General features: G+C 41.3%; 1 protein-coding gene across 1 annotated transcript in view; it reads left to right on the top strand.

Annotated features, from left to right (window-relative positions):
- The window catches only part of anapc10 (anaphase promoting complex subunit 10), a 53,412-nt gene extending 42,421 nt beyond the window's left edge, over positions 1-10,991 (top strand). Inside the window, exon 5 of the mRNA XM_072256021.1 lies at positions 10,621-10,991. Coding sequence (XP_072112122.1) covers positions 10,621-10,851 — 231 coding nt within the window. The 3' untranslated portion in view covers positions 10,852-10,991. The remainder of the gene's footprint in view (positions 1-10,620) is intronic.
- Positions 10,992-13,099: the final 2,108 nt, after the last annotated feature.

Here is a 13,099-nt window from a genome sequence, read left to right as displayed (position 1 = left end):
TTTTGAGGAAGTAGAGATGCTATAGAAGGACTAAGACAGATTAGGAGTATTGGCAAAGAAATGGCAGATGGAATAGTGTTGGGAAGTGTGTGGTTATGCACTTTGGTAGAAGAAATGAAAATGACTATCTTTTAAATGGAGAAAAAATACAAAAAAACGAGGTGCAAAGGGACTTAGGAATCCTTGTGCAGGGTTGCCTGAAGGTTAATTTGTAGGTTAAGTTTGGTGAGGAAGGGAAATGCAATGTTAGCAAGGGGCCTAGAATATGAAAGTAAAGATGTAATGTTGAAACTTTATAAAGCTCTGGTGAGGCCTCACTTGGAATATTGTGAGCAGGTTTGTGTCCCTTATCTTAGAGAGGATGTACTGAAGCTGGAGAGGGTTCAAAGGAGGTTCACGAAAATGATTCCAGGATTAAATGGTTTGTCATAGGAAACCATTTTGATAGCTCTGGGCCTGTATCCACTAGAATTCAGAAGAATGGAGGATGACCTGATTGAAACTTATCGAAAGGTGAAAGGCCTTGATAGAGTGGAAGTGGAAAGGAGATTTCCTTTGGTGGGAGAGTCTAAGACCAGATGACACAGCCTCAAAATAGAGGAGTGTCCTTTAAGAACCGAGGTGATAAGGAATTTCTTTAGCCAGAATGGTGATCTATGGAATTCTTTGCCACAGGTAGCTGTGGAGGTTAAGTCTTTATATATATTTAAGGTAGAAATTGATAGATTCTTGATTGGTCAGGGCATGAAGGGATATGGGGAGAAGGCAGGAGATTGGACTGAGAGAAAAATTGGATCAGCCATGATGAAATGACAGAGTAGCCTTCGTGGGCCAAATGGCCTAATTCTGATCCTATATCTTATGGCCTTATGGTCTTTGTCTGTGAAGCTGTATTGATTGTTTAACATCATTAGGCAATTGCTCTTGGGTCTCATTCATTTTTCTCCTCTTTCCTTTCCTGTGTTATTTCTTTGGCAAAGTTGTCACTATACAGACATGCACTTGAAGGAAAGAGCTGATGAACTATGTGATTCTAGAAGATGAGGATTACAATGTAAATTGAAAGTGTATGTATCTTTAGGTTTCTTGAGATTGTCTCTGGTGATCTTTTCCTGCTCTCCCTTCTTATTGCTGTGACATATATTCTGTAATCCAACATGATCTAATATCTGACATAAATAGGTTCAGTTGTATAGGTAGAGACTGAGGACCACTACCTGTGGTGAGGGCGATGAAGTTATGGTCAAGTGAGGCAGACAAGGATTTACAGGACTACTTTGAATTGGTGGGCTGGACAGCATTCAGGTATTCGCCTTCAGATCTGAATGAACATGTCATGGCTATCACTGATTTCATCAAGACATGTTTGGATGAGTTTGTGCCTTTGAGAACATACCGAGTTGCCCCAAACAAACCAGAATCCTTGGATGAACTTGAAGATTTGCAGTCTGCTGAGGGCTAGATCTGTGACGTTCAAGACTGGTATCTAGAATCCTACAAGAAGTCCATGTATAGCCTACAGAAAGCCATTGTGAGTGAAATGGCAACTCCAAGTGAAGCTAGGAGCAGAATTGGATGTACACCAGCTGTGCAGAGTTCTTGTGCCATTTCTTCCTATAGGAGGGAGGGGGAGGGAATGTCGACTCAGAACATGAGAGGCCTGTGTCGGGCATTTTCAGGCCTTATAATTGGACGTCTGTGTGGGGTGCCACTCCTCGCACAGTCACTAGAACAATGTGTGGTTAAGTACCTTGCTTAAGGACACAAACACGCTGACACAGCTGAGGCTCGAACTAGCAACCTTCAGATCACTAGACGAATGCCTTAACCACTTGGCCACGTTTCTTCCTATAGGGTGGAACATAACAGCATAAATGGCAATGATGCTCAACTCTCCAATGTGCACTTTTATGCACACTTTGAAAGGGAGAATTGCACTACGTCTGTGTGAATCCCCAGAGCATCTAGCAACCCTATAATCTCTGTCTTGGAGGCCAATGTCCAAACATCCTTCAAGTGGGTAAACCCTCCCAAGATTTCAGGCCCCAATGGGTGTACCTGGCTATGTTCTGAAATCAAGGAGCTGTAACTGCTGAAATTTGCCTACCACTGCAACAGGTTTACAGCAGACACTCTCTCACTGGTTCTCCACTCTGCTTTGGAGCACTAGGACAACCACAAGACATACATCAGGCTACTTCCTATCAATTACAACTTGGCATTCAATACCACCATTTCCTTGGTACTAATAACCAAGCTTGGAAACCTGGGCCTCTGTACTTCCCTAGCAGCTGGATACTCGGTTTCCTTGTGGGAAGACTACAGTCAGTTCAGGTAGGTAATAACATATTATCCTTGTTCACTATCAACACAGGTGCACTGCAAGGATGTGTGCATAGCCCACTGCTCTACTCCCTCTACACTCATGACTGTGTGACTAAGCACAGCTCAAATGCCATCTGTAAAATCACTATTGGCAGACTCTCAGATGATGAGTTTTACAGGGGTGAATTAGATCAACTGGTTCAGTGGTGTAGCAATAACCTAGCATTCAACATCAGCGAGTCCAGGGAACTGATTGTGGACACTGGGAAAAGGAAGTCAGGAGGACACCAGTTATCATTGGGGCATAAAAGTGGAAAGAGCAGCTTGAAATTCCTGGACATTACCATTTCAGAGTATTTATCCTGGGCCCAACACATTAGTGCAATCATGTAAAAGGCACATCAGTAGTTCTACTTTGTTACGAATTTGAGATTTGGTTTTTCACTACTCGTACTAATTTCTATAGCTGTACAATGAGAGCTTTCTGACTAGTTGCATTACAGACTGATGTGGAGCCTCTAATGCATGGAATCACATCTTGCAATTTCATGCATTAGAGGCTGCAGAGGGTCACAAACTTAACCAGCTCCAAGATCGCAACCCTCCCCACCATTGAAGACTCCTAAGAAGTGTCTTAAGAAGGAGACATCCATCAATAGTTTGCGGGCAGCGTAGTGAGCCGGGAGCAGAGTGAAGACTTAAGGGCTTCGGCTCAACGGGCTTAGGCGGAAACGGGCGAGGCGAGGAAGGTTTGGCATTCATTTTCTGTTGTTATTTGAGGAGAGGGGCAGTATGAGTGTGAGGGCAGTTTGCCGTTCTCGGTGTTGGATGTGGGAGGCCCTGGAGTCTCCAAGCCTTCCGGACGTCTACATCTGCGCCAAGTGCATCAAGATGCAGCTCCTAAGGGACCGCGTTGCGGAACTGGAGCTGCAGCTCGATGACCTTCGTCTGGTCAGGGAGAGTGAGGAGTTGATAGAGAGGAGTTGCAGGCAGGTGGTCACGCCGGGGCCACGGGAGGCAGACAAGTGGGTCACGGTTAGGAGGGGGAAGGGGAAGAGTCAGGTAATAGGGAGTACCCCGGTGGCTGTGCCCCTTAACAATAGGTACTCCTGTTTGAGTACTGTTGGGGGGGGGGACAGCTTACCCGGGGGAAGCAATAGTGGCCGTGCCTCCGGCACAGAGTCTGGCCCTGTAGCTCAGAAGGGTAGGAAAGGAAGAGGAGGGCAGTTGTGATAGGGGACTCGATAGTAAGGGGGTCAGATAGGTGATTCCATGGACACAGTCCAGACACCCGGATGGTAGTTTGCCTCCCTGGTGCCAGGGTCCGGGACATTTCTGATCGTGTCCAAGATATCCTGAAGTGGGAGAGTGAGGAGCCAGAGGTCGTGGTACCAATGACATAGGTAGGAAAAGGGATGAGGTCCTGAAAGGAGAGTATAGGGAGTTAGGAAGGGAGTTGAGAAAAAGGACCGCAAAGGTAGTAATCTCGGGATTACTGCCTGTGCCACGCGACAGTGAGAGTAGGAATGCGATGAAGTGGAGGATAAATGCGTGGCTGAGGGATTGGAGCAGGGGGCAGGGATTCAAGTTTTTGGATCATTGGGACCTCTTTTGGCGCAGGCGTGACCTGTACAAAAAGGACGGGTTACACTTGAATCCTAGGGGGACCAATATCCTGGCAGGGAGATTAGCGGGGGCTACTGAGGTGACTTTAAACTAGAATGGTTGGGGGGTGGGAATCAAATTGAAGAGGCTAGGCGTGAGGAGGTTAGTTCACTACAGGGGGATGGGAACCAGTGCAGAGAGGCAGAGGGGTGTAAACTGAGGGTAGAAACAAAAAGTACTATGGAGAAAAGTAAAAGTGGCAGGCCGACAAATCCAGGGCAAGCATTAAAAAGGGTTACTTTTCAGCATAATTGTATAAGGGCTAAGAGAGTTGTAAAAGAGCACCTGAAGGCTTTGTGTGTCAATGCAAGGAGCATTCGTAATAAGGTGGATGAATTGAAAGTGCAGATTGTTATTAATGATTATGATATAGTTGGGATCACAGAGACATGGCTCCAGGGTGACCAAGGATGGGAGCTCAACGTTCAGGGATATTCAATATTCAGGAGGGATAGACATGAAGGAAGGGGAGGTGGGGTGGCGTTGCTGGTTAAAGAAGAGATTAACGCAATAGAAAGGAAGGACATAAGCCGGGAAGATGTGGAATCGATATGGGTAGAGCTGCGTAACACTAAGGGGCAGAAGACGCTGGTGGGAGTTGTGTACAGGCCACCTAACTGTAGTAGTGAGGTCGGAGATGGTATTAAACAAGAAATTAGAAATGTGTGCAATAAAGGAACAGCAGTTATAATGGGTGACTTCAATCTACATGTAGATTGGGTGAACCAAATTGGTAAAGGTGCTGAGGAAGAGGATTTCTTGGAATGTATGAGGGATGGTTTTCTGAACCAACATGTCGAGGAACCAACTAGAGAGCAGGCTATTCTGGACTGGGTTTTGAGCAATGAGGAAGGGTTAATTAGCAATCTTGTCGTGAGAGGCTCCTTGGGTAAGAGTGACCATAATATGGTGGAATTCTTCATTAAGATGGAGAGTGACATAGTTAATTCAGAAACAAAGGTTCTGAACTTAAAGAGGGGTAACTTTGAAGGTATGAGACGTGAATTAGCTAAGATAGACTGGCAAATGACACTTAAAGGATTGACGGTGGATATGCAATGGCAAGCATTTAAAGGTTGCATGGATGAACTACAACAATTGTTCATCCCAGTTTGGCAAAAGAATAAATCAAGGAAGGTAGTGCACCCGTGGCTGACAAGGGAAATTAGGGATAGTATCAATTCCAAAGAAGCAGCATACAAATTAGCCAGAGAAAGTGGCTCACCTGAGGACTGGGAGAAATTCAGAGTTCAGCAGAGGAGGACAAAGGGCTTAATTAGGAAGGGGAAGAAAGATTATGAGAGAAAACTGGCATGGAACATAAAAACTGACTGTAAAAGCTTTTATAGATATGTAAAAAGGAAGACTGGTAAAGACAAATGTAGGTCCCCTACAGACAGAAACAGGTGAATTGATTATGGGGAGCAAGGACATGGCGGACCAGTTGGATAATTACTTTGGTTCTGTCTTCCCTAAGGAGGACATAAATAATCTTCCAGAAATAGTAGGGGACAGAGGGTCCAGTGAGATGGAGGAACTGAGCGAAATACATGTTAGTAGGGAAGTGGTGTTAGGTAAATTGAAGGGATTGAAGGCAGATAAATCCCCAAGGCCAGATGGTCTGCATCCTAGAGTGCTTAAGGAAGTAGCCCAAGAAATAGTGGATGCATTAGTGATAATTTTTCAAAACTCGTTAGATTCTGGACTAGTTCCTGAGGATTGGAGGGTGGCTAATGTAACCCCACTTTTTAAAAAAGGAGAGAGAGAGAAACCAGGGAATTATAGACTGGTTAGCCTAACGTCGGTGGTGGGGAAACTGCTGGAGTCAGTTATCAAAGATGTGATAACAGCACATTTGGAAAGCGGTGAAATGATCGGACAAAGTCAGCATGGATTTGTGAAAGGAAAATCATGTCTGACGAATCTCAGAATTTTTTGAGGATGTAACTAGTAGAGTGGATAGGGGAGAACCAGTGGATGTTGTATACTTAGATTTTCAAAAGGCTTTTGACAAGGTCCCACACAGGAGATTAGTGTGCAAACTTAAAGCACACGGTATTGGGGGTAAGGTATTGATGTGGATGGAGAATTGGTTAGCAGACAGGAAGCAAAGAGTGGGAATAAACGGGACCTTTTCAGAATGGCAGGCAGTGACTAGTGGGGTACCGCAAGGCTCAGTGCTGGGACCCCAGTTGTTTACAATATATATTAATGACTTGGATGAGGGAATTAAATGCAGCATCTCCAAGTTTGCGGATGACACGAAGCTGGGTGGCAGTGTTAGCTGTGAGGAGGATGCTAAGAGGATGCAGAGTGACTTGGATAGGTTGGGTGAGTGGGCAAATTCATGGCAGATGCAATTTAATGTGGATAAATGTGAAGTTATCCACTTTGGTGGCAAAAATAGGAAAACAGATTATTATCTGAATGGTGGCCGATTAGGAAAAGGGGAGGTGCAACGTGACCTGGGTGTCATTATACACCAGTCATTGAAAGTGGGCATGCAGGTACTGCAGGCGGTGAAAAAGGCGAATGGTATGCTGGCACTTATAGCGAGAGGATTCGAGTACAGGAGCAGGGAGGTACTACTGAAGTTGTACAAGGCCTTGGTGAGACCACACCTGGAGTATTGTGTGCAGTTTTGGTCCCCTAATCTGAGGAAAGACATCCTTGCCATAGAGGGAGTACAAAGAAGGTTCACCGGATTGATTCCTGGGATGGCAGGACTTTCATATAAAGAAAGACTGGATGAACTGGGCTTGTACTCGTTGGAATTTAGAAGATTGAGGGGGGATCTGATTGAAACGTATAAAATCCTAAAGGGATTGGACAGGCTAGATGCAGGAAGATTGTTTCCGATGTTAGGGAAGTCCAGAACAAGGGGTCACAGCTTGAGGATAAAGGGGAAGCCTTTTAGGACCGAGATTAGGAAAAACTTTTTCACACAGAGAGTGGTGAATCTGTGGAATTCTCTGCCACAGGAAACAGTTGAGGCCAGTTCATTGGCTATATTTAAGAGGGAGTTAGATATGGCCCTTGTGGCTACGGGGATCAGGGGGTATGGAGGGAAGGCTGGGGCGGGGTTCTGAGTTGGATGATCAGCCATGATCATAATAAATGGCGGTGCAGGCTCGAAGGGCAGAATGGCCTACTCCTGCACCTATTTTCTATGTTTCTAATAAGGACCCTCACCTCTATTCTCATTTTTACCATCAGTGATGAGGTACAGGAACCTGAAAACCACACTCACAATTTAGGAACAGCTTCTTCCTTCCAGCCATTGGATTTCTGAACAGTCCATGAATACCATCTTGTTATCCCTTTTTACAATACTTATTTATTTTGTCTTCGCACAGTACTGCTGCCACGAAACAAATTTTGTGCCTTATTTCAGTGATAGTAAGTGATTCTGATTCTAAAAGCTTTTACTTGTCCTTTGGATTGAATTATTGGTATGACTACAAGGCGATTGCAGCAGACTTCATATGAGTCGTGTGTTTTTTAAACTTCTAAAATAAGAGCATCTGTAAACTTGTAATCTTATTTTCACATCATTTACTCTTTGAAGTATATTCTTCCAATTCTCTGTAGTTACTGAAGTACATGCTCATTTTAAATGTACTTAACAGTAAAATTTACTGTTTTGTGGTCTGTTCAGCTGCTCTTTAGTGAAGTAAAATGAGAATAAAGGGAACTAGCTGGCTCTAGCACTGGCTGTGATGTGTTGCATTTCTGAGCAATGAATGCTGTATCCTCAAGCTGTGGGAACTTCTAGTAGGTTTTCTTAAATCATCAAATGTGTTCCACAAGTGGTGATATAAAGAATATAGTATACTCAGCAGTTTTGTTTTTAAAGTGCTTTTAGTCATGAATCTTCAACAGCAGCTGAATTCGCAATTGATCCATCAACAGAGTAGATTCATTGTAGAAAGCTTTTTTTGCATTTTCAACTAAATGAAGTGTCGTAAATATGTGAATGGGTGTTAAAGGATTTAGTAGGTTTTTATCTTAATGCATGTGTTGGAAAGCTGTTTCTTCAGCAATGTGGGTGGCAGGTTATGCTAATTTATAATGGGTTGTTATAGGCTGTCTACAGTTTCAAAATAGGCGTTCAACCACTTGGAAAATGTTACTATTGTCTCTATTTTGTGAACTCAATCCATTCTGAATTCCCAAATGACCTTGGAAAACGATGTAATCATATATACCTAAACTTTCATGTTTGTTGTGTATAATCTACTTTCCGACAAGTAAGAAGTTTTAATCTTAAAAATAAGTTGCAGATTTTACTTTGAAGCTCACTTTAATGCCAATGGAAATACATTAAACTGATACCCAGTACTCAATGTTTGTATTCAATTTATGAACAGAAACTTGGCTGTTTTACATTAATATTAAAACTGGCTTAAAGAATGATATGTAAATGTAATCAATTGCTGGGAAAAGTTTGCCAAGAAAATCTTTCTGTAGTAAAACAGTGCATGGGCAATTCATTATGGTTGAAAGTCTATTTGGCTTTATACAGCCAAGTTAAATAATTTTAATTCAACACAATGAATATGTTTTGGTTACAAGCTGTTAGAATGGTCAGCTTAAGTACCCTCTAGCAGTACTCTGACATTCAAGTAAAATATACATGGTGTACTTTTGTTCATCTTTCCTAATGGAAAAGTGAGAAGTCGTCCACGATATTGAAACAGTAATTTTAACATGTTTAAGTTCACATAATACTTCCATTTTTATTTGTGCAGGTGCAAGATTTTTTTCCATCATATCATTCTCTTTTTCCCTTCCTTTCCCTCCAACCTCAGCCACAACCACTTCCTCTATTTCATTTTATCCTTGTCCAGGATTTGAGCATTACAGTCTTGTGACGGCCAGCTTCTCATTTGTTTATTGCCCCAGTACCAATCAGTCAATGTGACATAATTCTGAGGCAAGACTATTATTATTATGAGTTGGAGTTCTAATTTGGATCTAGCTTAAAATCTAAACTGATGCCTCTGGAGAAATAATTGTGAAAGAATCTGTGGAAGAGATGGACTTTGTAGGAAGCTAGGGAAGAAATTGCAGAGATCGCTGCAGAGATGTTTTGAATCATCTTTAACTGCAGGTGAAGTTCCAGAAGACTGGAGAGTCTATTGTTATACTGTTACCTAGGAAATAAAAATAAGACAGTAAACTACAGGCCAGTGTGCCTGACATCAGTATTGAACAAGTTACTAGAGGGTTTTCTGAGATCTACCAGCATTGGATAGGTAAGGACTAATTTGTGTATGGGGAAATTGTCTCTCTCAGATCTGATAAGTTTTTTTTTTGAAAAGGTAACCAAGTGGTTTGATGATGGGAGAGTGGTCGACAATGTCGATATAGACCTTAGCAAGGCCTTTGACAAGGTCCTGTATGGAAGGCAAGGCTGGAAGGTTATATTGCATGGGATCCGAGGAGATCAGTCTAACTGAATACATAATTGGCTTGATATTAGGAAACAGAGTGATGATGGAAAGTTATTTTTCAGACTGGAAGCCTGTGACTACTGGTGTACCCATTGTTGTTCATCATTTAAATAAATGACTACAGTGAGTGCAATTTGTGATTAAGTTCACAATATTTCCTGATTTCCAGTTAGTTTCAGCCATTCCCTGAATTGTAGCTGGTAAGGTACACAAATGGAATTTAATGTAATATAATCAAAAATCTCCTTCACATTATAATCATAAAAGAAAAGCACAGATACTACTTTTTCGTAAAAACAGAAGATGTTGTAAATACTAAGGGGTCAGACAGCAACTGGGGTGAGAGAGCAGTTAGCAGTTTTGGCAAATGATTTTTCAGAATAAAATTCTTTGCTGCTCTTGATCTTAAAAAAAGAACAAAGGGAGGTTTGCATTTTATAATGCAGGTTACGGTCTCAGTTTGCAACAAGTGTTTCACAGCCAGTAAACTACTCTTGAATGTAGAAATTACAGCTGGTTATTTTTTTTACATAGCAAAAACCTGCAACCGAATGTTTGTCATTGGTCAGGTATTCTGTTTTTGTAATACTGGATGAGGGGGTAAATCCTTGCCACAATACCAAGGCTAGCCATCTTGCATTAGCACAGTATAGTATCTTGTAATTTTTAAAAATTGACCTGAGAGGGTGCATGTTGCCCCAGATCACCTTTGGTGCAATACCAGGATGGGTATCCGAGATTTTTATGTTCAACTCACTGGCTTGAGGCATTATTCCATAATCTTCTGACTCAAAGGCACATTTTGATCGTTGTGTCTAATACATGTGATGCCAATATGTATGAATAACATTTTGGATCTCCTACATTTTGAAGCAAAGATGTTGTATGATTTTAATCTTGTATTGTGGGTAGTCTTTTTCTTAAGTTTCTGTCTGCTACATTTTTGTTTAGTAAGATAAATTGTATGTAGTTTCCACTATATTTTAAAGTCTGTGGATGATGAACTTAAGCTGCAATAATGCATGATGAAACTATTTATAGATTTAAAAATTGAGTAGTTCTAAGGTCATATACTCATTGCACTTATTTGTTTTCATATGCTGTTAGCATACTGGAATTCTTTTGTCTATGTTTGAAATAAGATGTTTAAACCCTTGTTCTAATTTAACTACAGCAATTGGAACTAGTGGAGCCCAGCGGCTGGATTCATGTTCCACTCACTGATATCAACAAGAAGCCAATCCGTACGTTTATGATACAGATTGCTGTACTAGCCAACCATCAGAATGGACGAGACACACACATGAGGCAGATTAAAGTCTACACACCAGTGGAAGAAAGTTCAATTGGTAAATTTCCTAGATGTACCACTATAGACTTCATGATGTATCGCTGCATCAGATGAACATTAAATCAAATGTTTTATGAACATTCTCTCATGGCTAAATCAGTAGTCTCTTTTTCTTAATCAGCAATGGTCTTTTTTTATCATGAAAATGTTCTATATTGAATTGTTGCAAAATAAAAATGACTTGTCAAACCACACACTTTGAGAAATATTTGTCTATTCCTTCACAGTATATTGCGTACAAAGCTAGGCAGAGAGTTAAATACCTCCTCAAAAATCTCCCAAGCCAGAAGCTTTCTTCAGGGTTTTTAAATGAGAAAACTTTGTGAAACTGCAGAAAGTTAAGTAAAACACATGAGATCCAATACAGAATTATTGCAAACCTGAATATACTAATATTATTAATTATTCTCATGATCAGTGTTAAACAAGGTAATACATGCAACATTCTATAGCTATGCCGCGGATGAGAGTGAACGTATGGTGCAATGATGGCAGTGAATGATAGACTTCACACTTCATTCAAAGTACATCTTCTAAATGTTTACTAATGTTAGAGCTTGAGACTCTCAAATATTGCCATTTAATGGCAAATAATGAATGGATAGAGATGGATAATCTTCTACCATGTTTGCTGAAAGTCAAAATCCAAATTAACCCTACAGGAAATGATGTAAAAAGCAGCTTGATGCACTATCAATTACTCCAAAAGACTGGAAGTAGAGTAAATACTGAAAGGCTTTTATTAGCAGTAAAATGTGACCTCGACCTTGCTGAGTATCTGCCCTGGACTGAGGGGAGGAGCAGTGACACAATCGCATTTATTCAGGGGTCTGTGGGAGGAGCTAAAGGAGCAGTCAGCAGAGGGGCGTGTCCAGACAGGTAACCCAGTTACAACATGTATATATATATATATGGTTTACCACACAGCTTATGAACAAGAAGTGCTGTTTGTACAAAACGAACAGTGCCTCCAGAGGCGGAACACTCCCCACCGGATATCCATGATGTCAAACTTATCTACTGAAATGAAAAGTCAAATGATCATTTCATTAAGTCTTTGGCAAAAAAGTACAGTCTCGGAAGCTGGTCTTGAAAACAGTCTTACTGCACGGTCTTTTAACTATTCTTGTTTCAAAAATGCCATCAGTGATGACATACTTGCTTGTGGTAATGTCTCATGAGCAGATCAGTGACATGATGCACACCCAGAATGACGATTGGGTGAGGTACCTCTGAAGTGAGTTGTGCCAAATACATCCCCCAACTTGCTGTAGCCCCTCAGTCAAGAAAAGGATAGAGTTCACTAAGGTAACTTTGGATTAGAATTGGTACCTGCTTTGTGATGCACTGTACTTCCTCAGCATACACCTGCCTTTGAACAACAAGAAGGATTCTAACATTTGCCTGATCCAGTTGCTCTTCACTGAGGTTGCTTACATGTGTGCCAACCACTGCAAAGGCTGTCTTTGGCTACTTCTACTATCTTCAGTTTCATATCAATATTACTCTCACAGGGTTTGAAATGACTTGGGTGCCCATTCTTTTGCACATTAGTCTTAAATATGCTGAGGCTGGGCTGATGAGCACCACCAAGCAAGATCTCATCCACTGTGACCCAGCCCAGGTGTACAGATAGTGTCCCTGCCAAGCAACAGCAGAATCTCAGTAGATGAGTCAAGTGTGAGGATCTTGTCAGCTACGTCCTTAAGATGTGACATTTTCACTCTGCTGCCCTCACAGTACATTGCATACAAAGTTAGGCAGGGAGTTAAACACCTTCTCAAAAATCATGCGAGCTGGAAACTTTCTTCAGGGTTTTTAAATGAGAAAAGTTTACAAAATTTCAGAAAGTTAAGTAAAACACCGAATAAGCTAATATTATCGATAACTATTATTCTCACTATCAGGATTAAATAAGGTAATACACATGCAGCATTCTGTAGCTATGCCGTGGAATAAAGTGAACTTATAACTTATTGATGAACAATAAACATAATACTTCCTTCAAAGTACATCTGCTAAATGTGTGCTGATATTAAGAAAGCTTAAGATGCTCAGATTTTGCTATTTCAAAGGCAAGTAAAGAGTGAATGGAGATGGATGTCTTTCTAACATGTTTACTCGAAGTCGAAATCCAAATTTTGACTCGCGAAGGAAATGATGTAAAAGCAGCTTACAAACAGGAAGTGATGTTTGTACAAAATGAACAGTGCCTTTGGAGGCAGAACAGTTTGACTGATTTTAACGTTCAGACTAAGGCTACTTGGTTGTAAGAAATGTGATCTTCTGTTCTGAAGAATGA

This window comes from Mobula birostris, chromosome 4 (genome assembly GCF_030028105.1).
Source record: "Mobula birostris isolate sMobBir1 chromosome 4, sMobBir1.hap1, whole genome shotgun sequence".
NCBI lineage: Eukaryota > Metazoa > Chordata > Chondrichthyes > Myliobatiformes > Myliobatidae > Mobula > Mobula birostris.
The sequence above is the reverse complement of the archived record's forward strand: the minus strand, read 5'-3'. Positions and strand labels throughout refer to the sequence as shown.